This window comes from Aulostomus chinensis, chromosome 9, assembly GCF_037954235.1.
Source record: "Aulostomus chinensis isolate RoL2024-O1b breed Wild chromosome 9, RoL_Achi_v1.0, whole genome shotgun sequence".
Lineage (NCBI taxonomy): Eukaryota > Metazoa > Chordata > Actinopteri > Syngnathiformes > Aulostomidae > Aulostomus > Aulostomus chinensis.
Window position 1 is genome coordinate 12,688,848 of NC_141328.1, and position 27,800 is coordinate 12,716,647.

Consider the following 27,800-nt stretch of genomic DNA (forward strand, 5'->3'; position numbering starts at 1 on the left):
TACTATTAGTTGTACTGATGTACATTAATCGTGTATATAAACTGTTACATGTATTTTTTAATAATTTTATAGATTTAATTTTATTATGGGAAGTCAGTGGCAGGAATGTTTGAATACTACCATCTCAAAAAGTAAAAGAGCAAAAACTTCAAATTTCATGGGCTGGTGTTCCATGTGGAAATGCTTAACATTTTAAACATGGGACCAAACAGCACCACCATGTAGTCAGTTATTACCACATTAGTTTTTCCCAATTGCTAAAACACATTTGAAACCTCCAGCCATCTTCTTAAAACCTTTGTTTACCTTGCGGAGGGCTCTTGGTCATAGACCTTCCACAGCCATGCAGAGAAAAACTCATGTTAGATTCAGGAACAGGTTGTAAGCTGGAAGGAAACCTTCATTAAGTGCCGTTTTTTTTGATGAACCACTTGCATATCAGGACAGCACGATGAAAGCTCAAATTCTTTCAGACTATGACATTTTCAGGGTGCACTGTTTGCTAATCCAGCTGCTCACGCACAGCCATAATATCCTGTAGACCACTCAGAAATGAAAGGCGATGTTCAGTGTTATATGGCCCCAGGTTTGCATTACGGTGGAGAACCCCTAGTTACTTATGACTGCACAAAGGGTGATATTGCCACCATGCCGATCAAGGACTTACACAATGGCACGTGTATGTATTCCTGCCTTTCTGGGTCCTTTTCGTCAGATTTAACACTGTTTCATCGATAAAAATATATTCATGGGGCCTTTCCATGAAATCAAGTAAGAACATTCTACAAAAATGGATAAAAAGTAGTTCATTACAGTAAGTGATCCAGAAAGACACTCTGTACTCTGCATTCCAGATTTATATACATTACAATATAATTTACAGTACTGTAAAAAGTAGCAACTGAAACTACTAGCCTTCAGTTACTGTAGGCTAGAAGTTTCAGTTGCTACTTGCTATGAGCATAGAATTGGACTGTGCTGTAAGTTTGTGCAGTTACTTACTTGCATATACTGATCTCATATCTGTGACTCTTGCAGAGTTGCACTCAAAGGGTACTCTGTGCACTTGTTTCATGCTAAGTCTGTTGCATTGGATGACATGGTCATCCTCCTCATCAGTCACCTGTCACATGAACTCTTCCTCCTCTGCCTCTCTGTATGTTCCTGTCCTTTGTAGATGGATGCAGATGTGCCACCTGTGCACCCCGAACTGACTTTTGTCCTGCCCAGTTGGTCTGACCACATCATTAGAAACGTGTTTACATTTTGCTAACCATCTTTACAATTTTGCAACACAAGTGTTTCATATTGTGAAATATGTTTGTTACTGAGAATGTGTTTAAGGTTTAGCAAAAAAGAGCAAAAGAGTTTTGCAAAATTCCAAGTACCTGAACATTGAAGATTTGGCCAAAAGAGTGTTTGATTATAATAATGTGTTTAGGCCACTTGAAATTTGGTTCAGAGAATGGAGTTTAGTGTTTTAGCAATCAGGGAAAAAACAATGTATTTTATCTTTTGAAGGACTCTGTGCAAGTCTCCTTCAAAATAATCCAAGGCATACTGTTATGTTAGTGAAAAATTTAAATGCCTGTGTTTAAAATGGGTCACCTGGGTTTACATTTGACTTGCACACTTAAATTGTGTGGAGGGGATGATACTCACAGTCAGTGACCCTAGTGAAGACAACAAAAGTCTCAATGGTTTTATTATTACAAAAACTAGACAGGTCACATGTCATATTTTATTTATGTGATTTCAAAAACAAATGAATTACACCATTTTTTCCCCCCAAAGTTGGATCAATTTCCTGCTGTCAAACATTGCTGCCACATTTTGTAAACCACATCAATTGAAATGTATCATCGGAATATATCGATAGTTCCTTCATATATATATATATCTCTTATGAGCGGACACAATTGGGCAGTAGCTTTAAATTGTCATGATTAATTTTAGAAACAACACAACATTAATTTAACTTCACCAAAAATTCACCAATTCAGTTTCCATCTGTATAATTTCTGAATTTGCTCCAATTATTGACATTACACACCACAAATAACCTCTGAAAGGAGATCATTGCTGTAGATGGTAAAGATATTTCCATGGTAAAGATATTTGTCAGCTTTCCAAGCAGAGGTGAAGTAAATACATATCAAAATTGGCCCCACTCAACACTGTAAAAGAACTGATTGTCCTTTTGTTTAATAAAGCTGATGCTGCAGTGATCTAACCTTTCAGTAGAGACTGGAATTTTGGAACCCACCCAAAAGGCTGATTGTGCTGGATTGGCTGCTGTTGCTGTAGGGCTTTGCAGGATACACTTTAATGTCCGCCCAGACTTCGTTTTCCTTCACTCATCCAATCAAGTCCAATGAATGTAAGGCTCATAGTCATGAATATAAAACCCATTCCTGTGAAACATGCAGCCTGAAAACCCAAAAAGAAAAACAATGTCAAATCAAAATCGCACAGCCTTTTGTAGTTCGTCTTGTTTACTGAATTCAATTAAACTCTTTCATCTTGAGCTCCGTAGTCAAGAGGGTAACCAGAAACCAACCTGGATCTTTGGTCTTGAGCTCATGGGCTCTTGTTCAGTGGGGATGATGCGGATATAGAATAGTCCAGGAAGGATGAAGATCAGACTGGGGGCTGTGGTTGCCCCTGACCAAAGAGAAAACATGTCATATACACCTTCTTTGAAAAACACGATTTATTATGCTGCAAATAGAAAAGGAATGTAGGAACCATTTTTTTTATTCTTATTTACTGTTTCAACTAGATGGAATATATCTCCCCCCTTCTAGAAGACCATCGTGGTCAAAAATAGAGGAGCATTTAGTGCATCCTTTTTCCATGGAGTTTTTTGTAACGCAAATGGGCTGTTCCATTTCAGGACCCTGTACTGACTTTTGCCAGAGAATCCACAAAATCAAATCCATATATAGCAAGCAGGTAGTCCATAATGTATTATATATAAAAAGAATTTCCAATAGAACGAGTGGATTATTGCTGATTTTGAGGACAAGATTAGAGATAATCAATTCAGTCTGTTTTGTGAAATTAAACACAAAAAAGTAACTAAATTTTGGCAATTTCTATAAATCATTGTATAAAGTTAAAATATTTCATGGTACTCAAGTAAAATAGTATTTACTATACACTGTGTATCACAGAATAATTTTGGGGGAAAAAATTGCATGTTTGCACTGTTATGTTATTGAAATCATTACTCACTGTTAAGAAGATAATGGCATATATTGGACTGCTTCCAAACGAGCTCGTTGAGATTGAATTGAAATGTGGGAACCCTAGTAGATTTGTTATATTAATTTGTCTAGGTAAATGTGGGAGGAGATACATTGATTTCTGAATAACATGATGGGAACACACTTGATTAAACATCCCACAATGAGTGACTCGAGAATCCTTCCAATGTTAAAAGATCCAAATGCAAGATAGTATGGTTCCATTTAGCCATGACAACAGGGTACAGGATAGCTATTTCATCAGAAGCCTAGTGCCTTATCTGCTTTTGAAGACCTTACAGACCCCCAGTCGACCAGTGAGGTGTGCTGTGGCTGCTTCAATGAGTGTGTGGTATACTGAAAGCTTGGAATGCAGGTTTCAAATCTGGTTACATGACAGCCTGACAGCCAACGTAGGTCACTAAAAGCCAGCCTGAACAGAGCAAGAATGCAAAATGGGCCAACAGTCAAAAGATCCAGAGTCACCTTCATGTCTCAAGGGAGACCAGGCATCATGGCTTGGTATGAAGTCTATCATGGACTGTAAGTCTACTCTGTCCCTAAGAAGCTATTGGCTATAACAGAGCAGTTGGCAGCAATCTAGGAGCACCTTGTGGTTCCTCATCCTCTTCCAACCATCCATCAAAACTGAGACTAAATCAAAATTAACAACAAACAGATGAATTTCCAGCTCAGACATTTCTTGCTGATGCCCTCACAGTTACGCAACAATGTTGCCATGGAAATGGCAGAGTATATTTTAAGTAATTTGCACTGTTGCGCTAATTTAAGCATATTCTAAATGTCTTGTTGACCAGTTAGGTTGCTTGGTCAGAAGTACTTGTTGTACAAGGGATGCTTTTGAACAGTTTTGCTTTTGTTAAGCAAAACACATGTGGCTGGCACTTTCTGCAGTCTGGACTTGCAAAGAAGTAATGCAGGAGGGAAAAATATCTTTGTGAGCTGAAAAAAACCTATTTGAGTCCCTGAAATGCAAAATATACTTCATGGATGATGAAACCCCTAAAATCCCTGTTTGTTGATTTATTTTTTTGTTGGCTATTCTAAAGTTAGGTGTCTGATATTATTTAATTGCCATTTCATCAAGTTGTGACATTTTATAAGAACTACCTGTAATCCCAAAGATGTCTCGAATGTTGGGGACAAGGATGACCAGCAAGTTGACAGCAAACAGTAGACAAAAGGCGATAGTGATATGTCGGAGCCAATGGAATGCCTTCCCTGGGAACAGAAGCTGTAGGAGAGCTCGTCGGATCTAAGAGAATATGGACATAGGGTATGCTGAGATACTGACAGGATACTCATATCAGATGAAAATGCAATCTCAGCACTTGACGCTCAGTGTTTTGAAGTTAAATATTAAAAAAAAAAATGTTGCAGCATACTTAAGATTCACTTATGATTATGATTTTCGTTTTATTCGTCTAATCCATTTTAACAAATGGTCAGATACTGAATACGTATTTGCAGGTGCTCTCTAACTCAGAGGGACTTATGACAGTGTCACACAGAATATCAGATAGATGTGTTATAAGAGGACATATATGTTCATACAGGAAACAGGACCACAGGCACGGTCAGAGTGACAGCCACCAGGACAGCCAGTCGAACACACAGGATCAGACTATCCAAAGGGTCCACCTTATTATATGTATGGAGGAGCTCTGCTTCAGTATTCTCTGAACACACACATACACACACAGATCATAAACCTGTAACCTTTCAATTTCTATCAGATCAAACTGAGCTATGTTTTGCAGCTGATCAAAAAAGATTTCTCACCATAGAAAGTCAAATAGCCAAATATAGCAGTGAGGATGTACATGATGAACATGCCAAGGATGGAAACATTGCCAATATGCTGCATTCTTCTCTTTGTTGGGCTGCAGGGGAACAACATGGCAGAGATTTGGACAAGATCTTAAGACACAAAAACCATTGCAATCATTTTGGATTTCTTCTTTTTAAATGTAATTAAACAGTGGTTAATTTCTATGTCCAGCAGTTGTGGAATATGATCATTTATTTTGACTTTTGTTATGTCATATTTACTTTCTAATTTTGCTCTCTGCAATCTCCAAAGAAACATAGCTGCCTTTTGGTTAAGTTGCTTTTATCTAACAATGGCTGGCTCAAATTGAGCAATGACTGAGAGTTTGCTTGATTCAACTGAGTGGACTTCCACTGCTGTGTACTGTAACCTCTGGACTATGCTGTAAACCATACTGAGTGTGCAGAGCAAAATTCAAGAAGAAGCGCAGAACAGTGCAAAAGACGCAAGCCAAAGACATTCTCTAATACAGAGTGAGATAGCAACAATGAAAGGAGAAAAGAAATTCCATGGGGGAGGATAGGTAATTTCAATGGTGAGAGAGGAGTGAAAAGGAATCTTAAGGAGAGATGTAGGAGCAGAAATGGGGAACGTGATGAGTTAGGAGGAGCGAAGCATTGGTGAGGAGCTGGTTTGGCGAAGGAAGAAAAGAACATGAAGAATGTGAGAAACTGAGGAACAACAACAAAGGGATGTGACTGATGATTGTTGCAGCCTCTCTTCACACTGACAAAGCAGTTCATCTGGTAAGGATGTGTGGCAGGCTGGGTCTCTACCCCTCCTTCTTCCACCACGTAATCATCACCAGGTTCCTTCATTTGCATCTTACTTGCTGTGGTGTGGTGCCGGTCCTATAAGGTATGCATGCTGCTACTTTTAGACTTTCTAATCTTATTGTTGGGTTCTACAGGTCAGGCAGGAACTCTGACCATCCCTCACCTCCCTGGTTGGCAGGTTGGCTGTGTTGCCTTCTCGCTCAGTGGATCGCCAATGTGTGTTTTGAACTTTTGCATAATTTAGCTGCTCCTTGATGTAGGCTGGCTTATACTTCTCACCTCACCAGTCTATTTCTTCCTGGCCTCTAACTGCAGCTATTGTTTTAGCCCTTGGCCTGCTATTATTGTGACTAAGCTGCGGCCCTTTTCCTGGGCCTCCCACCCCTGATGTGTTTTGCAAAGTTACTGCTGCCAAAATCGGTATAGATTAGTGATGATTAGTATCATGTTCTGTACTTTGGTATTGGAGCAATCGGGGCTGTCCTTTGAGTTGCTGGTCCCCAAGCTTGTCTTCTTGGGCACTTGTGCTGTTTTGCCCTCTGTCAACAGTGGCTACAAACTGCCTCAAAGCTTGGGCTTCCTAAAGAGTCTGACTCTCAAATTGGATTGTGATTTGGAATGCATTATATTTAGTCCTGTTTGTTTTCAGTGTGCTTATCTATGCATGCAAGTGTGTGTGTGTGTGTGTGTGTGTGTGTGTGTGTGTGTGTGTTTGTCATAGGTTGATTATAAAAAGGTTTATCAAATAATACTAATGAAACTTTAAATGTCTGGAAACATGGCTCTTGCCTGGTGTCTAAAAAGAACCTTCATGTCTTCTTGTTATTTCCTGGGGTGCAATTCCTCAGGTTGCATTAAAGTTTTACATTTTAAAATTGGAAACTTGAACTTTTACCCCTCTCTAACTTTCTATCGAAGCTTATTGACTTTCAGTGGATTCTATTGACATTGCATGCCAAGGAGAGACTCCCACAAATCATATTTGCAAGCGGTGTATATGATGCACTTCCTTGATTTTTCAATATCTATAGAACCAAGCGAAGCGAGCAGGAAGCATTTTCTGGAGGAAAAAGGTTGCATAGTTACCTTATCATCAACGTAAATCTCATGATCTTTTATTGTTTCAGTCCAATTGCAGCTTTTTAACCATATTATTCATGCATGTACTTTAAACCGTGCAAGCAATCAACACCTCTAGTCTGGCCTGCGTCTTAGACAGAGCAGCAACAACAATCTTTCATGCTTTGTGCACCACTATGCTTTGCTCTTGCTCCTGCTTTGTCAAAGATAATTTTAGAGAGTGAGTCAATCATTTTCTTATTAATTTTTGTTTCTTATAAATGGCAAGGTAGAGAGGTGCTGTTCCAAGCCTAAAAATAAAACTAGTGGTGAGAATTGACATGAGAAAGCTCTTAAGCCAATGACTGTCACACATCCTCCCTAGAAGTGCATCTAAAATAAAAATCTATATGTCACAATAAAATGTTTTTTAATTTGCAATACTCCTTTAATTTGCATGTATGCTGTTGAGAATGTGAGAAACAAAACAATTCTTTGTCTTACTTGCTCAGTTCGGTGTAGATGGGAAGCACCTCAGGGTGACACACAAAAGCAAATGCCAGAATGGGGATGGCATACGCAGTCTGGAAATAAAGTAGTCAAGCAACTTAAAATGGTGATTCTCCAGCAAGCACAAACTCTGAACATATCAGGCTATGTGCAACACACAATATGACACATCCAAATAGCTCTCATGAGTTCAGAGCACTCAGCAGCCTTTGAATTTTTGACTGTTACAATGTCCTTGAAATTTGGGGACTTAATTACTGACCTCTTTGTTGATGGTGAAGAATTTGGTGGCACATGTGACCTCTGGGATTGCTGTGTTCAGAGAATAGTTTCCAAATACTTCTAGAGGGCAATCAATGTTGAATCTCTTGTAGATGACCTGATGAAACACAAAAGGAGAATTTTACTTTTTGGTATTTTGTCTGAGGAAAACTTCCTGTTCTACTTCTGGTGATAAAGGCATGATTATAAAATGGACCCAAAGGACTGTTGTTACCTCTCAGGTGCATAGTACAATTTCCAGCAGTGCGTGAGTCTAGGGCAACAATAGATTGAAAATTTATGAAAATAAATTTAAGAGCTTTTCCAGCTTGAAAATGTATCTTTTTTACATGTACACAATTTTATAAGTTGATAACTTATGATAAGTTGGCCAAAACCAAAATAAAGAAAGCTGTCATTACTCTTAAATGTATCACTTTTAAGTACAATTTTCTGCCCACTCGTAACAATAGAAAGGTATTAAGTTAGTGCAACTCATTTATGTTGGGAGGAGCCGAGTGGACTTGCCTGTGCTGTCCTCACCAGGAGGGAAAACGCCATTTCACACAGACTACTTTGAAGTCAATTTACTCGGTGAATACTTATTTGCTTCACTACATTCACAACAGTTAGTAACTGTATTAACACACAGTCATGGAAACGTTTGTTCCTATTGAAATTTAAGCTTGTCCTCAGATAATTGAGCCATTCTATCACTAAACCTGTAGCTAGTTGGCTGTTAGCTGGTAAACTTAGCTAGCTAGCTGTAGTCAGCCCTAATTTTTTTCATGTTTTTGTTGTGCAGTGGCAGCCGAATTATATCTACTGGCACGGAACCTCTGTAAGGGAACTTGTGACACTGCAAAGGTGAGAAAAAAACGTGTTCTGCTTCATCCAAATTTAGATTTGGTAAAACTTTGATGCAGGTTTGGTTTGCATGCAGCTGTTCATACATTCGTGTTTAACCTTTAATAAGTGAAGGGTTGCTACGCTCCATAGTTATTATGTTTTGGTTTTAAAATCTATGCAGGTTGATGTTTAAACCCTGAAGTTATTTCTGTGTGAGGTTCAAGTTAATTTTCTACATTAACAGATTGTGCCTTTTATTAGGTACCTTCAGGCTCAGGCCCTATTATGTTTGCAACACATTAGCAGCACTAATTTGTGTTTGTGTTTTTACAGATAAACCAAGAATTCAGACGGATCACCACTATTGACCTTGAGACCACTTTCATGGCAAAATTGGACCATTATACCCCGAAAATAATGACCTTGACGTCCTCAAGAGGAGGGGCTGCAAAAATGAATATTCAGCGCATAAAGAACATGGTGCTAGAGGTATGAATAAATGTAACATGGTTAATTTCAATCAGGGAAATCCACTTTTTCAAGTAGTTGAATGTTTGGTGTGTGGTTTATACAACATCTCAGGCTCACGGTAGAGGGAATTTTGGATTTAAATTTGTCAGTGGGCTAAAATTACAATTTAAAATGAATACTAACATTGCTCGTTGTCTCCTGAATGTATTAAATGCTACTGTTTGCAACCCAATACTTACAAAGGGATAATATTCTCACCGGCCACTTCAAGGTACAATGAACATCAATAAAAAACAAAACTTTGAATACTTAAGCATACAACAAATGAACTGCAAGGAGATCATGAAAACAAAAGCTAAATTTAAAACCCTTATTAAAATGAAATTTGCAGTCAAAATTGTCTTCATTCGGTCATCAATCAACACTTGTGCCAACAGAACAAGGAAACAGAATAGTAGACAAATGATTTGAAAAAAGGTGGGTTTATATATATATATATACTTTTCTTTTACCTGATGTTTTAAGATGTATAATTAAAATTTATAATCTGACTTATAACTTTCTTTAAAACTGTCAATATATTATTTGATAAGTAAACACAGTAGAGAGGCGTAATTAGTTTAGTCCTCATAAACGTCATCTTCCAGGCTTTTCCCCCAATGATGTAATAAAAAGCATCCTCATTGAAGAGCAGTTTAACATTTTTCTTCCTCTTCTTAGGACAACTCTGTGGACAGAAGAAGGGAAGGTGGCTGTCCGTACGTTGGTGGTGTATTTAAGACAGAAGGAGGAGGACCTCTTCAGAGAGCAGTTGGTACCTTACTCAGACAATGAAAGCGAGCATAGCCAACTCTGGACAAAGATAGTAGATGGTTGATTCTGATGTGTCATGAAATAGTAACTACCAAAATGTTATATTTCACAACCAGGGGCCTCATGTATCAACACTGTTGTAGAAAAACTTGCGTACGCCAGGATCTGCGCTTCAACACGAAAAGTTTGTCGATTCTTGCGCAGTTTCACGCCAACTCTGGAGCTGCAGTAGAAGTTGGCGGAAAGCCGATTCTTGCGTTAACTGCACTTTGGTCCGTTGGCGACACCCTGTGGCGGTGTTTGGTAACTGACATTATTTGACAACCGCACATACATCGGGCACAAAAAACATCAACACAAAGTCAAACACCTGTTGGCTTTACTGAAGCAGCTATTAGAGATTCTTCACGATTGTGCTGAATGTGCAACTGTCAACAACGGCAGCACTTGTGCTGCTGGAGGACGTGGTACACATACAAACTGACATATACCTGCGTTAGGCTACTGTATCACACTTACTGGAACAATGGAAATGGAATTCTTCAACCAGACACCACCAGCTATCTGAGCCCATCATGTAATTTGATCAGTTTTACTGTACATACACACACAAGCGTTACCCGCCTGTCAACTGAGCAGCACGGAGCGGTCCTAGCGCCCGTTAACTACAGCACACAAACACATAGGCAGGCATCCTGCAGACACACTGCATGCTGCGCAAACAGAAAAAATATGTACATCTGCCCTTTACCGGGGAGGCCGGGACAAACGATGTCCCATACGGGATGCGCCTTTTTTTCTTTTTTTTTTTTTTAGCTCAAATACGGGGTGTCCCAGCTAATACGGGACGGTTGGCAACCCGAGGTGCTGAGCACGTTCGGCTTCTCGGCCACTGGCTCCTTCCAGCGGGGTGAGCCAGTCGACCCTCAGCCGGGCCATGCCCTTGGTGGTGCACCTGATCATCCGCCTCTCCCGCAGGTACATTAAATTCCCGTACGGTGCGGTTGCAGCAATAGTCAGATTCTCTGTGTAATCGGAGCATTGACTGCACTCATGTTGCCATAAAAGCGCCGTCCCATGAGGAATGTGCTTACGTTCATCTTAAGGGTTTCCACTCATCAATGTGCAGATTCATCTCTGATGCGCAGATGAATCTGCTCAACATTGTTGCGAGGTGGCCTGGCTCAACGCACGACTCGCACATTCTGTCCGACAGCGCTGTTGGGGAGAGGCTGCAGGCAGGTGCTGACTGCCATTCCTCTGGAGGGCATCTGAACGCCGCTTGACCTCCACCTTGCGGTCCGACCACTTTTTTTTAGTCTCCGCGGGGGTGCACTGCTCCGAACCCACCGCGTTCACCCTCTCGCACACCTTATCCCACTCACATTTTTTTTTTGTACTGACACCACTGGACAGGCTGTCAAAAAAAAAAATCTGCTGTCTCTCCTCCACCTCCTCGACAAGCATCTCGCAGGCCATGAACCTCTTTTTCTTTGACATTATTTTGCGAGTGCAGACAGTGGAGACCCTATTTAAATAAATTCGCATATTTATGCATGGGCGTAACGGGGGAGGGCCCGGTCACTCTGACATCTGCGCTGAGCTCCACGCTGATTGGGATGTATCAAGCAAACCTGCGTGGATTCCGGTGCTCGCACAGATTGAGACATCCGGATTTTTTTGTGCGTACGCAACTTTCTGGATTCTTGCATCGGCAGTTTTTTAGGATGAGATCCAGGCAAGTATTGATACATGAGGCCCCAGGAAATAAGTATATGCTTTGAGAAGTACAGGGGAAGTCTACTCAGGAAATGAGAATGTACTTTGCTCCTATTCTTAGATGTGGTTACTTAAGATACTGACATTGAAAATTGTGGTAACCAGAGGTGCCACAACATCTGACCCAGCCAGTGCAACAATTGTAATCAAGGGAACAGCAGTCCTTGAGGTCCTGGATGTCCCAAGAGCCTGTGCCTTGCTGATGGCGCTAATTTATGCCCTCAATCTCAGCTACCCAAAACATCTGAGAAACACTTTTGAAGTATTTCAAAAGATTTTCCTTGAGCTTGATGGTCTTAAAGCCAGTCCCAAAGTAATGTCTCTGAAAAGTAAACTCTTGTACTAAAGTGTTGAATTCAGTGTTAATTGTTGTAGTGACATGTTTTCAGGGGTTTTAGCTGTAGTTTTATGGTCATTCTGGAAACTGTGATGTTGTATTCCATTGTGTGATATTGATAACTTGGCCTTAGGTACATTGATAACAGTGATAACTCAGCCTTTTCCTTTCTTTCCTGTGATTAGTTCCTGAGTTTTTGTTAGATTTGATTCCTTCACATGCACTTAAAGACTATCCAAAACTGCCTTTAGTAATTGCAGTATCTTTGTGTTGTGTTTATTTGATCTTGTTTAACTTGTTTATTTGAAATTCATTTATTTGTGTTTTGTTTAGAACTAATTCAGTTGTGTGTTTATTAATTTATTTGGAGGTGGGCAATGTTTGGTGCACAAAGTTGTTGGCAGAAACATTGTTCACAAAATGTTACTAAAACATGTATTGCTATTCTTGTAATTTATTTTAACTGTCAACTATAAATTGCTAATGCTCAATAAAATTAAGGTAACAATTTGCATGGACATTTCTGAGTAGAGTGGAAGTTAAACAAATAAATTGGACTAACTTAAATAAATCAATTTGGCTACTTTGTTGAACTTCGCACTTCACTAAATTTGAGTTAGTATAACTATAAAAGCCTCACGGAATTAACTTAATAAAGACTAAGATGCCATTACTTAAAAAGATCCATGCAAATTGTCACCTTAATTTTTTTAAGTTGAGCCAGTGTTTTCTTTTTTAGAGTGTAGTCACTGTCAAGTTTCAAGCTCCCAGAGGACTAACAATAAATAAATCACACAGTCATACTGGGCAACCAAGACCCTGAATTCAAAAAGAAGTGGAAACAGATTCTGAACAAGAAATTGTTAGACTTAGGCGTTTTGAAGTAAAGACAGTGTCACAAGATTTTAAATGCAAGAGTCAAAAAGACACCCCAAGCTTTGCTGTAATGGAAACTGAACCAAAAGAAGAATTAACAGATGCTGAGGGTGAACTGAAGGCTTCCAAGACACAGAAGTAAGAATGAGAGGGTAACACAAGAGGTGATGTTTTCAGCTGGGCACGATCAGGAAAGAGCAGAGCCAGAATCCACAGCAAGGTTACACAGCGAGATGAGACTAGGAGTTCAACCATCCAGAACTATGGCAGGATCATCATATCATTATTGTTGTAATGTGTTATTTTCAGACTTGTTGATGTCTTTTGATAACTAAACCGTTAAGAGTTACAGTCGATCCGGGGTTGTATTCAGTTGTGGAATTACTGAAAAGCCTGGTTAATTTCAGTAAGTAACATGAATCACCACTCAGTAACCAGTGCAGTATTTGCGCCAGAAGTAGCCAGGTCTGGAGCAAGCTTAGCAGGACTCAGCTTTCACTTTCCTGTTATTTTGTCTCACTGCATTATCTTTTCTCCTGCTGACTAGTTTTTTTTCTACTCCAGTTGCAGGCTTAAAGCACGAGCATGTATTAGTCAACCTGAAGTACACTTGGCTGGATGGCTGGAGTGTGCTGGAGAACGGCCTTGAGGATTCATTGATTGATTAGTTGAGGGCCCTCTCCCATACACCCCACAACCACCCTCGAACACACAGGCACACACACTGACAGTTAAGACAACACAACTCCATTGTAGATTGCCAAACTCCTTGGTTAACAAGGTTGACCACATTATCAGAAATACATAGTGGGAAAAGGCATTTGAAGCGAAGCTCCTATTCAATGTTTGGTGTAAAATATAGCAAATGTTGTAGTTTGTTTTCTGCTGACACAGCTTGGCGGTAACTCATTCCCTAATGGTAACAATTATTTCTCCCTCCGTGCCTTGACAACAAGCAGAGTCTAGAAAAATGGATGTCCCGACAGACTCACAACTGAGAGGAAGAAGACCATGCAGGAAAGAGAGAAGCCACTGGTGTAACCAAGATATCCTGAAAAACACAGGAAAATAGACACAGGCACAGTAATTACACTGCAACATTTACTGTCGGAACAGATTTAATATAAGTTCTACTTAGCTTTCAAAGATTTCTATAGATTCATTCTTGACAGCAGCTTTGTAAAGGTTGATGTACCTTCCAATGATGAACAAGGAGGATGTGTTCCAACTCACATTCATGTAATTGGAGAGCTTAAAATGAGGGACTCACCCAAGTGTCTCATAAGCGCCAATGGAAGGATGATGCAGGCAGTGACAATGATTATGAGGTAGTTTCCATTCATGAACCAATCACTAGGTTGAGTAAAGAACATAAAGCATCACGTGTGATATCATTTTTACCAACACAAAAGCTGCAACTGGAATGTAGTGTGAAGGTCCCGGGGAGATAATCTTAATATCAATACAGTTACAGATGGACAGCCTTACTTCTTTTCTTGAGCTCTTCATGTCTCCACAAAACTTGACAAACTTACAGTCAGTGTTGTTGTGAATATTTGGATTTTGGAGGAAAGAGTACCAGCAAACTACAGACAATCTGGCAGTATATTAGCATACATGCAATTGCATTATTATATTACTAGTAATTATACATTACACAAGTGCATGAGTACTCAAAAGTCTTTACATTATATTACATTACATTGTAAGCAATCACCTACAAAAGTGTCTGTGTCCAAGACAGAACAGTTGCCAGATCATTTCCTGCAAGCCAGTCAAAATAAAAACACTGTTTAGCATTCATTAAACATTACATAAAAAAGAAAACACTTTTTAGCGCATGTTATTCCAGAAAGTGCTGTAAACCACACTGTGAATTTATTTTCAAGATTAGGTTTTGTGTTTTAGCAAAGTAGAGAAATTGTAACAGTTTAAGACTCACTGTATATTTTGTCAACAGGTTTTGAATCATATACATTCTTCTCATGTATGATGTTTGTAAGAGTTTTTTTTAAATTTTTTTGTACTTCAATGGTAATTAATTTTATTTTATTCATTATTAGATGGTTTTCTTTGACAAAGCATATTGTAACCCGGGTTTTGAAATGTGCTATTAAATTTTATATACATGATTTCACAGCTGTCAGCAGTACTCACTCAGATATGGATGTCTTGCCTAAAAGGGCTTGGATCACAAGTGGTAACTCAGATTTCACAATAAACAGGTAACTGGACATGGCTGTAGAGGAGAAAAACATTGGGAGACTGAGGAAAAAATGTTCATTGGTGCACAGCTTCACATTTATTATATTTTCATGTCCCCTGGAAACAGAGTTATGGCATGTTTTGGTTGCCTTGGTTGAGGTTGTAATTGGTGGTTTCACATGAGGAACCAACAGTTCAAAATCAAATATCACATATGGGACCCATTCATATTACATCCTACCTCCAATGTTATGTAATGTTATGATGATGGCTGCTAGAATCTTTCCTGGATGACCAAAAGCTCTCATGCCCAGCTGCTCGTATGCACGAATACCTGGACAGACCAACAACAAACTGACTTTGGACTTTGATACACCATAGGACTCTGAATAAGCATTAGATTTATAGTAATGAAGGAGAAAAGGGGTCCAGTGAACAGAATTGAGCTCTTAGGCTAGTTTTTAATCGTGTTTTCAAAATTTAATGAAGCCTTACCCACAACACCAGCACTGCGTAGCAGTAGATGGATAGAGTAACTGGACAGACAGGCTATACATATCAACAGGACCCTGTAAAACACAAACAGTTGTGAGAGGCAACACACATCAGCTCATTTATGTTGATTATTTTTGACTATTTTTCTGATCTTTGGATTTAATTAGGGCCTGAGCCAGAAGGTACTTCTGGCGAAGACCCTATTATGTTTTATGTTTCTCATTTTTATTTAGTTCTTACATATTCATTTATTTTTTTTAGAACTGGTTTTCAAAGGGCGAAATAAACTTTTTAAAACAGGTAATGAAACACACACCCTGGATCTAATCATTTAGCTGCTTAGCCCAGACTTGTAAACCAATTAGACAGAAAAATGCAACATCTGACACTCCTGATTTCTCAAAATTTCTTGGGGCAAAGATGATCTTAGTAAGGCTTACAAAAGGAGAAAATTACTTATTCAATGAGAACAGATGCAATAATGTCACTATCATTGTTATCTATGAGATACAAGGCCAATTTAGACTGCTGTAAAAATCCTGGAGTGTGTTGAACAAATGGTGTATCTCTAATCCCTTAATCATGGATAAGTGGATTACGCACTGGGGCTATAATGGTGCATTCAGTAAACACTGTCCCACCCTTAGACTGCAGCAAGGCTGGGTTGCGTGTGTGTGTGTGTGTGTGTGTGTGAGTATGTGTGTGTCTGTGTTGGGGGGGGGGGGCGTTTAACATGACTGCCTCTTTTTTTTTTAAACAAAGGACTTGTCTAACCATGCCACAGCTGACATCTCCCCCGATTATTATGATTTGTATAAAGGCAAGCTCACACACCATGGGTTTGAAAGTTGTCTCATTGCTGTAGGTTTCATGCTTCATAATATAAAGTCCTTGTGGTTTAATCTTCATGTTTGTCTCAGGTCCATTTTTATCCCATTTTTAAAAAAGGTTTTCTTTCAAAGTATGGCTTGTTTTAATTTAATTTTCTTTAAAAAAAGAAACCTGGATACTTCAACACCATGGTTTTAAAAAGAAAAATTTATTATCACTGTTTGCATTACATTTTTGGCATAATCAATTAAATATCATTGATGGACTTGCAAGGTCAAAAATTATCCTGTGGAATGCATCAGGGGCACCTTGTCACCTATCACTAGTCATGGAGGAGGGGGGTAGCACTTCAGTGGGCTGATGCCTGAAATACAATTGGGCCGTCCCAGATGTGTAAGTTCGGCAAGGGCACTGTTCTGTGGAGTTTCTTGGGGACTGTGCCATTGTGCAATGAGAAAAAGTAAACTGACTGGCTCTGAAAAAAATCCGATCCATACTCTGGTTTAAGGAGGATGTTGAAGTGTGTCAGGGTTTTGTTGAGCGAGCATAGTATGGTTCTAAGAATCAGGGGAGCAGGAACGGTATTTTACTCACATTAACATGCTGTTGTGAAGAAAAGAGAGCTGAGCGAGAAGCCAAGCTCTAGATCTGCCAGTGAAACTTTGTTCCTAATTATGATCATGAAACATGCAAATATGATTCAGTATGAGAGGTGGGCAGATGGTATGCCCTTGACGTATCAAGTATCTCTTGAGGTATTCCATGATGATGTTAGAAGCACAATCATACAAGAGGATCTTGGCATAGAGTCACTGCTTCTTTGCATAGAAAGGTCTGGGTTGAGGTTATTTTTGTATGTCTGTTGGTCATCTCCCCAGGGAGGTTTTCCAAGTGCTTCCAGATGGAGGAGACCTAGGACAGACTGAGGATCAGCTGATGAGACTCTGTCTCCATTCTGGCCTTGGAACACTTCAGGAACCCCAAGTCAGGAGTCACTGGCTAACACTGGCACTGACTGGCGCAAGATCCCTGTTTAACAAAATCTACAAAAAATGAAATTATTACATTTGATTTCTCAAAGTTGTGCTCACAATTTCGAATCTGTTTCAATATGCGGCTGTACTTATAAATGCATCCATCCATTTTCTACCGCTTATCCTGTTAAGGGTTGCGGGTGGGGCCTGGAGCCTATCCCAGCTGCCTTCGGGCAGAGGTGGGGTACACCCTGGATGTGTCACCAGCCCAACACAGGGCCAGCACATATGGACAGAAAACCATTTACTCTCTCACCTAATTAGAGTGTGCAATTAACCTAGTCCCCTCTTACATGTCTTTGGACTGTGGGAGGAAGCCAGAGTACCCAAAGAGAACCCATGCAGTTACATGGAGAACATGCAAACTCCACACAGAAAGACTCACATTCTCAAGCCAGGGCTCCAACCCACAACCTTCTTGCTGTGAGACAACAGTGCTAACCACTGTGCCGCCGTATAAATGCGTTCACATGAAACAAATTAGCTGACTAAACTTGAGGCCTTTCTAAAGGAAATAAAAACATGAATTACCCACAATTTTCTTTTACTAAACTCTGACAAAACTGAAAATTATTTTCCTGGGCCCAAAACACCTTAGAAACACCCTATCTAATGAGATAGGCATCTTGGATGGCATCACCCTGGCCTCCAGCGCTATTGTAAGGAACCTGGGAGTTATCTTTTATCAGGATCTGTCCTTCAACTCCCGCATAAAGCAAATCTCCAGGACTGCCTTCTTTCATGTAACATTGCTAAGATCAGACACATTCTGTCTCAAAAAGATGCAGGGTTACTTGTGAGAGTCTTCATAGAGTCCCTAAAAGTAGAATAGGGGCCAGCGCATACAGCTCTCAGGGTCCTCTTCTGTGGAATCATTTCCCAGTTTTGGTCTGCAGGCACCCTCTCTACATGTAAGAGTAGACTTAAGACCTTCCTTTTTGATGAAGTTTATAGTTAGGGCTGGCTTAGACTTGCTCATAGATATGCTGCCATAAGCTCAGACTGTCAGGGGATCTCCCATGATGCACTGGGCTTCTTTCTCCTCTCTGTCCTCTCTGACCCACTGTACTCATATGTGTTACTAACTCAACCTCTTTTCGGAAGCCTTTGTGTTTCTCCACTTCCCAGATGCCTGGTTGATGCTGCTAGAAGAGGCTACAGATCTGAAGAGGCTCAGCTATAGCCTTAGTTTCAGTTTTAGCATTAGTACTTGTAGTATTTACAGTATATCAGTATTCTCAGTCCTGTACTTGTACTAGCTGGTTGTTATTGTTTGCTGTCTTTCTCATTGCAGCCTGCTTATCTCCCCGTCTGTCCATCATTCTCTCCCCTTTCTCTCTTTCTTCATCTCTGTCCCTCTCTTTCCTTCTCTACATCTGTGTTTTTCCATTACCTGTCTTGGTCTCTGCCTTGAATTTTAAACGCTATTGCTCAATATTCTTCTCATGTCTGACCGAATACCCCATTGGATTTACTAGAAAATATATAGATTTTTCTCACTATATTGTTGTACTTTGTTCAGCTTTCATAGACAATGTTGTGTTATCGTTGATACGAGATATTTCAGTGTATGTGAACAGTGAACTTAATTGAGCGACACTGCAACCTTGGCATAACTGGTACTGTACTGAAAATAAGTACAAATTATCACCAGTAATAAACATAATGCTTGTGAATAATGAATTGTTACATTAAAATATTGCATAATTCACATTATTTTCTTGTTTGTTTAATTGTTTTTTTTTTTAAATCCGAGTGCAGCAAGTTAAATCATTCTTTAGCTTGGGAGGATTAAAGGTTCTCCCTACAAGGTATCAGTGAAACTTTGATTTTCCAGTTGAACCAACATACTAACAAGCTGTTTTGCTGTTATTGTTTTTTTAATTTTTGGGTTTCTCATCAAAAAGGAAAAATAAAAAAACACAACTGTTACTTTGTTCGATTTTTCTATATTAAATCAAAATCCTAAAAGAAGAACACAAAAGACAAATTACAATTTGGCTTTCAACATTTTTTGTTTGCTTTCTAAAGAAATTGAGAGGTAATGTAAATCAAATAAACTGGAAGTAGATGTCAGAATAACAGCCAAGTAGATATTCCATGTCATCAAATCAAAAACAAAAGGACAAATCAACAAAATTTTTCAAAAAATAAATGACATAAGCAATATCAAAATAGTTATATTGAATATCTTTAGATAGATGTAATTGCCGTATGTACAATTTTTTGGGGGAAACTCACAGCAGTCGTTAGTAGGGCATCAGTTAAACTAGACTGGATCTTACTTCAGGAGAAATATTTACTGACATGTCGCTACAACATGTAAGTCAGTGCATTGATGTATAAATGGAAATAATTTTATTAACATTCCTTTAATGGTTCAGAAAGTAAATGAACTTAATAATGGTCTCTCTCTCACACACACACATACACACACACACACACACACACACACACACACACACACACACACACACACACACACAGAGGCTCCAAATGCAGTTCATTTAACATTTAGGTAGCTATTATCTTCTTGATGCCAACTGTTAGTTAACTGCAACCATTCCAAATTTAAATTTTAAATTAGCCCCATGAAACTGCTTGTCTAGAATTAATATGAGAGGGCAGATTACTAACTAACAAATGTGACATAGCACAACAAAACATGGGTATGTCAAAAATATCTTTTCAGCTTGAAAACATCGCTGGTCTTTTTATTTAATTGCTTTCTCCAATAACTACACTTAAAGCTGTGTTTATTCTATTAATGTTTATTATTTGCTTCTTCCAAAGATCCCATTTTCTACCATTCTGTTTTTCATCAACTAGTACAACCAATCAGGAGCCACTTTACATTTGGTGGTTAAAGACCAGTCTGATTCAATGGTTTTCTAAATTTAAAAAAATTATATTTGTGTTATCATGAGATCTTGGCACCCTAATGCGGGTAATGCTACCTTGAAATCTCGGGCAGTTATATCTGCCAGTGCAATGCGCTGTGAGAGATTGACATGTAGTATTGACATATGTGTCAATAAAGTTTTCCCCCTGACTGAAGTTCAGTCTAGTAAGAGTGATGCCTTACTCATGAATGATGTGTTTACTTCCCTGGAAAATGCTTTTTCAATTGAGAACTGAGTACACACACCAGAATCCCTTAGTTTCTGTCAATACATGGTATAAAGTAATGACACCTGTAAACAGTGACTGATTTTGTCATCTACATCTATTTTGCAAAACATGTAATGTAAAATGTCGATAATTTCTCATATTTGTGTTTTTAAATTTTACAACATAGTAGACACAATTGGTCTTTATGTTTAACTTCTGTGTCAACTGTCCTGTTTGGTTTTTGATTGAGCAGAGAAAAGAAAAAATGCCTTTGCTTAAATTTTTTTCTTTTTTACAAGAAATTAAAAAAATGACACTAAAAACAATCAAATGAAAAAAAAGATAAAACCCCTGTGGCCCTTTGTGTATTCATTTTGTTGGCTCAAATGGAAAAAAATCCACTGAGAGATAAACAGAACATGTGTGAAAGTACAAAAATTTGTAGAGTCAAAATCATATTGAAATGTTGATGATAAATACATGTATGGATTAAAACTACACAGCATTCACTGTTTAAGAAAAATAGTTATTCTTTTATTGAGGTTGTGTGGCAGCATCACTACTTTCTAAAAGTTCATCTGCCCAGTATTTTGCAGTCCATATTCCAGGACCTGGTCTTCAGCACCATCTATTTGATGTTGTCTTTTAACATTCAACATTCCATTTTCTATTTAACATTCAACTGCATATATGTTTTTATCACCGTGTATGTTAGCAACATTTTTTTCAAGCTAAATATTGTGTAATGCTTACCTTTTCTCCTTTCTGTTCGTCTGTGTGTCCCTTTCAGGGAAACTGTGTGGGTGTTTTTTAAAGTGTCTGTGTCGTGTTCAGTTGGGCTCTCTGCTCTAAGGTGAACATGCTTCTGACACTCACACGAAAAGCATGATCCCTGTGTTTGACATGGCGTATGACAGACCCAGAATGCCACTGCCCATGATGGCGTTGCTCAGATTAAAGACAGACATTCCAAATGAGGTTTTACCTTCAAACTGGAAAACACATAAAATGGAATATTAACTTAACAGTGATTTGATGTGCAACTGCATATTGTGAAATCACATCACATCACATCTCACCTATGTAGGGATTTTACACGATAACTAAATATGTCATTTTAACAACAAATGGTAGTTAATGATGTATATAGTATACTGTTGGTGACAGAACACTTACCAGAAGTTGAGGGTATTAAAAAATAAACAGTTATCTCAGTCAGCAAAGCTCTGTGGGTGCTGCTTTGTAAAACAAAGATGATCTTGACATGAATTATTTTTAGATGTCCATCTTTCATATCCAAATTAATTACATAATAAATCAAGGCTGCAGTAGGAGACATTCATCAGGCAACTGCTCCAAAGAGCACAGTAATGAAAGTTAAAAGGTTATTTACATTGCTAAGTGGTGGACCTGCTGTATTATGCCCCTTTCTGGCCCCCATGCAATCCCATGACTTACATGCTGTGTCTCAAGCACACTGTAAATGCACGCATTTCAGAGACTGAAGACGCATTTTGGCATCTGCTTCTCTAATACTCACATCTGTGAACTGATGTCTTTTTGAAGCATCACTTGAATGTTGCAAAAACATTTCCTCCACTGGTGGAGTTCTAGAATATTCATTAAGAAAATAAGACACATTGCTTCTCAGCTTTGGACAATATGAACATGAATATAAGCATGAATTCAGATTCAAGAGCCTGTGTCCACATAACATGTTTTCTGATAGACAAATGATGGAAGGACACTGGGCAGCACAAGGATGAAACACTTCCAATTAGGTGGATCCATTCAAGAAAAGAATACATGTATCTGATCATCTCACTTAACGGCGACCGTTAGAAGGAGCCTGAATTTTTTTTTTACTAAACCAAATCTCCAGAACCCCAGATAGTTGATGCTACCATCGCCACATGGCTGACATATGCAGAGAAACCCAAAAGGATTTTTAATTTGGTGTCATTTTGTTGAATTCAATTTAATACAAACTTTAATGCTGCTATAGATAGTTCATATGATGTAATTACAGACATTCTCCCAAGACCTCTTAGTGATTTCCAGTGTATCTGCCATAGGCTCCATCTGAATCAAAGCATTCAAAAATGAAGCTGGCAATCACAGGAATTTGCTATGTTGACACAGGCCCAAGGTCACCCAAGAGAAATGACATAGGGAACATACCCTCCCTCCACAGGCACATCAACGTCATGGTGATGATTACCATTTGACAGCTTCTGCAGTTCCATACTAATGACAGGCACTTTTTGGGAACTTGTTTCTTGAGATTGACAGAAATTTAAAGAGAATGAAAAAAACAAAGAAGGATGAAATCTGAAAAACAGAGAAGAGACAAAAGCTTATTGACAATAGAACACTGATACCATTACTGTGTACTTGTGGTTACAAGTGGTTAAGCTGTAAGTAGCTGTAAAAGGAAACTGTTGCAATGTATACCTTACGAAATGCAGTGACAAATACATATACAAATATTGTGGGAATTTTTTCTCCACGTTATGTGTACCACACAGCAGGAAACAATACTGGGTTTTTCATCATGCCAATAAAAAACGATGCTAGAAAAACAGACACTGGATTCATCAATGAATCATAAAACATACAACTCAGATCTAATTGGTCAGCAGGGGACTGTCCAGTATTGTGGTTTGGTGTCATACTACATCAGGAATTGTGAGATATTTTCCTCAGTGTTATGAGGGCCTTTGCAAAGCTTTTTTGCATCTCTGAATATATCTCTCTGCAAAATCCTTTGTTGCTCAGTGACCTGGAGCACACTCGATGTGGAAGATTCCATTCTGCTTGACATGAATGTGGCATTATCAGCCATGAGTTGTTCAGGTAGACCAATCCAAGCAAATGGTCTCATCAGCCTTGTGATGGTTGCTTGAAATGTGATTTGAGATGTGCAAAAAAACTTTCTGCCACTCAGTGTAAGATCCACAACTATCATGAACATGTTGTTCTGAAGAGGCCCAGCAGAATCAATATGTAGTCTCTTCCAGGACTCTACTAGCAACTCTCATGGCTATAGCTGCTCTGGCATTCCAGCTAGCATTTTTGTATGTTGGCCAAATCTTGACTCAGTTCCTTTACAGATCTATTCCACATCTGAATCAAGATTTGGCCAACATACATTTCTTTGAGCAAAGGCTTTAGTTATCACTAGGCCTTGGTGATGGTGGATATTTTTTTAATACTGCTTTTCTAATTTATTTTTTTAGAGCAATTTAACTCTGATGTCCCACAAGACACAACTGCTGTGGAAAGTCCATATCTTTTTGTGCTCAAAACTTGACCCAAATACTCTATGCAAGTTTTACTGAACTCAAACTACTATCATTTTACTTTCAGTCCATTGTCTTGAAGGCATTTTAGGGTATCGTGCAGGTTTTTAAGGTGCTCCTCCTGTGAGCATCCCATGATCAGCAAGTCAGAAAAGCAACCACTGGTATCATCAAAATTTCAATTATTGGAAGATGGTGGGTGCAGGGCTGATTCCAAAAGGGAATTTGTTCTACACAAAGAATCCTCTGTGAATGTTGATTGTGTTGAATTTCATTGTGTCATTATCCAGCAACACATATCAGATCAGATCAGTTTTGCCTCAGCCCCTGGCTAGAACATAGTGATTCTTCCAAACACGGCCATTGTACTCACTAGTACCAACACCATATGTCTTCTTTCCCTATGGAAAAAATCAGGTAATTTTTTTCCTTGTCGCCTGTTGTGATTAATTGACAAAGTGGATACAGTGCTCGCACTCATTCATTCCTTTGTTGGCTATGCTTCAAGCCATAACATATTACTGTGCATGCATGACTTATAACATAGCCTTTACCATGTTCACAGTGGTATAAAAGCATCCTTGACCACTATAAGCATTTAACTCTTTAATAGTAAATATATCACAAATGTGTACCATAATTAAAAGTTTTTTGCTTTTTTTGTTGCCAACAGATAGTGTGGTAACTAAAGCCTCAAAATTGTATTGATTCTTCCTTGGTCCATTTACACCCTTACACCAAGTTTGGTGGACACTTGCCATCTTGTTTTTGCATAATCCCATTAAATGAAAAACCAAGACCCAAACAAATGTCACAGTTGTTGGTGCAATCTGTTCTAATTTTGTTTATGTGATTTGTCATCCAACCTTGACTGAATTACATACACACGATCACTTGTGTTTTCAGCTGATATCTCTTTCATCAGTTATGCAGTGTGTCATATGCTACTGTTATGCCTGGAGGTTAAAGCATCAGATGTGAGATTCATGAGAAAGTTTCATTCTCACCTGAATGATGTCTAAAAATCACCATTATTGTTTTGTTTCTGTTCTTTTTTGTATGTTTTTGTGTAGGTCACTTCATGAAACAGCCTTGGCTTTTTGAAAAATGTTGTACAAAACCAAGATATCATTATTATTATTATTATTATTATTATTATTATTATTATTATTATTATTATTATTATTATTATTATCATTATCAATATTTTTATTATTATTATTATTACTTGCTCAGAGCGCTTCAGAGGTAACGCCACCAAACCAAAAGTTAAAGTCATTTTGAAGGCATCTGAAAAGATCTGTTCAAAAAATTCTGTATTACATTGGTGCACCAAAATCTTCCTCAGACACCTGTGAAAGGCACTTTGGCTTCATAAAAAAGAGGCTGGAATGAGGTCAAATCTGGACAGCTCCAGTGGTAGATATCTCCTCCCTGTAGGCCTCAATAAAAACAGACAGGGTGATAGCCGCTAAGAATGACCTCCTTGCTCAAACATGACTGAGCTGAATGTTCAGACACTGACATTTTGTACAGAAGTGGTCACATGGACACTATTTTTATGTAGTATCCCCAAACAGAGATACACTTTACATGTAGCTTTACATACTGTCATTCAATTGCTGCATACAATCACTAAGTTTTTTCATATGGCTGCAACAGAAATAAGGGAATAATGTAAAAATATTTGAAAAACACACGTAATTCAGTGATATAGTCAGAAGGTAGTGAGATAGTTGACTGTTAAAATATAAAAAGTATAGCAATCACATTTTGCAGAGAACTGGAAATTGCAGAAGACTATCCACTGTTTTCTGACTGTTTTCTCCAGTCACCTGCATATCTGACACTATTTGACTGTTTGACTGATTAAACTTGGTGATGCAGGTGCACCCACCCATCCTGTGCACCAATCAGGCTCAAGTGTTGCTTGCCATGCTTTTTGGCTGAAGACACTTCCGACTGTAAATAAAAAAAAATTAAAAAATTGTGTTTATGATAAATTCCAGGCTGTTGAATGGATAATTAAGTTGGTGTGTGATCTGTATGTGTGTGATCATAAATGTGTCTCTTGTTGATCTTAAAAGTGACTTTAGTTTTTAAAACAAATCTTTTTTTTTTTTTTTTTACTTCACCACTAATCAATGAATAATGGTATTTTGCTATCATGGATGTTGCCTACTGTGGAAGTGACAAAAAAATCGGAATCTAAATTAAAATGTATGAGACGCTATGTGAGAATGCTTTTAATATATTTACCAACTTACAATTTATCGTGTATGTCTTCAATGGTCTCATATTGGTTTGACACTGCATGGGTGGCAGCTGATGTAAAAAAAACTATAAACATTTATTGTGTCTCAATTCTCATATTTCCCTCTTAAATATGCCAGTTTGAGTATGTTCACACTAACATGTATGGAACCATATTGTGCACTTTGAATACCCAGATGGTGTACTCAAAAAAGTCAAAAGGTTGAATGAGAAATCCTACACATCTCCAGTCTGCTAAAATAGAAATGGATGGACAATTACCTTTTCAGACTTGTGAAAACAAATATAGCACTTTTTGTCATACACATTGTGTTAACGTAGGGCAGCAATATATTGTGGTTGGAAAGAGGCCATCATTACTTTTATTGGGCTGATTAAGTAGTCTCATCCTATGGTGATGCCATTAAATTATTTTAATAACATCAAAGCCCAAACATATTACAAGGTGATTTAAAAAAACAAAAAAACAAGACAGGAGTAAAAACAGCAGCTATATCAAAATGATTTAGCTTTGTCCATTTAAAAAACATGCATTTTTTTAACTAAAAAAACAGAAAACAACTGTTGACTTGTTTGTTAATCAAATAATTATGATATGATACAAATCTGACCCTTGACGTAAGAGTAACTGACTGTATAAAAAATCCTGCTATGCTATGATTCTTCATGTGTGCCAAATTATTAAAAAATTATTACTTCCAGAATAGATTGGTCAAAGAAACATATTTGTGACATTGGAGAAAGAAACGGAAGTGTTTCACATGTTTCAATGGTTTACATTATTCTTATACACACAAGTTGATTCTGGAAAAAACTCAGGTGAGTACATAAAGTCAAATCTGTGCTGACTGCAAATGACACCCTGTCCTATTTTTCTTTGAATGTTAGGTTTACATTTCAATATCATACCTCCTTTTGATGTCTCCCAGTTTTTTTTAAAAGTGCATCTCCATCACACTAAGATGTACCATGTGGTAGGCATCAATTTATGTTAAAGTAACACTAAATATGTCCAAAATGATTGGTTTTTTTCATTTTTTATTTTTTTTCTCTTGCACGCTCATGTAAAACATGCACATATATTTTTCATAAGAAGTTTCAGTTTAAAAACAACAACAAAGGATTTAAGGAAATAAAGACTACCAATGATTAAAACCATTGGAACAAGAATTGGACCGCATCTGGAGAACAGCTGCACACTCCTCACATAATGAGCTAAATGAATCAGATATGGGAGGTAACTAGTGCAGAGCTTTCAACAAAGATCGACTCCTCTCCTTTGTTTTTTTCCTATTCCAGAGCAAAATTTCTCAATTTAAAATGCATCATCACAATAGAATTTGTTGATCTGTCAAAGAACTATCGTATCTTACCTCCTGAAACAGGCCCGGCCAAATCTCAGAAGCAAATAAACACCTGTGTGGTGGAGTCCAGGGATCAGAGCTGGAGTTTACACTTTTATTTAGAGCCTAGAACAGAAGCACACAGTGTGCCAGGAAGCGGTTAGAAAGCAAATGTAGAGCCTGACAGTGAGGAGGGAGGGTTGCTAAAAATGATGGTTTCAAGTTTCTTGTGATGTCATAAGAATAGACACTCCTCTTTCTTTTCCCAAAGAGAAATCAAATTAAATGTGAGTTTCTCTCAGTCACCTGGAGTACTCTGTGGGCAATTGACTAGACTCCAGTGTACTGTTCACTCACACTGAATTGTTTCCATG

At 38.3% G+C, this 27,800-nt stretch overlaps 1 protein-coding gene across 2 annotated transcripts; it reads right to left on the bottom strand.

Moving 5' to 3' along the window:
* Nucleotides 1-1,000: 1,000 nt before the first annotated feature.
* Nucleotides 1,001-27,600, bottom strand: LOC147255829 (sodium-coupled neutral amino acid transporter 3-like). Of its 2 annotated transcripts, XM_086213843.1 has the most exons (16): nt 27,457-27,600; nt 22,689-22,838; nt 22,048-22,117; nt 21,384-21,499; nt 15,532-15,605; nt 15,278-15,370; nt 14,989-15,070; nt 14,102-14,184; nt 13,824-13,882; nt 7,708-7,824; nt 7,440-7,519; nt 5,052-5,152; nt 4,824-4,948; nt 4,380-4,524; nt 2,561-2,664; nt 1,001-2,430 (listed from the first exon to the last, which is right to left on the bottom strand). In XM_086213843.1, exons 2-16 carry the CDS (start codon nt 22,751-22,753, stop codon nt 2,326-2,328), a joined length of 1,419 nt encoding a protein of 472 aa, XP_086069969.1. In that variant the 5' UTR covers nt 22,754-22,838; nt 27,457-27,600; the 3' UTR covers nt 1,001-2,325. The 2 variants fall into 2 exon arrangements, with proteins under 2 accessions (XP_086069969.1, XP_086069970.1); XM_086213844.1 differs by lacking the exons at nt 21,384-21,499; nt 22,048-22,117.
* Nucleotides 27,601-27,800: the final 200 nt, after the last annotated feature.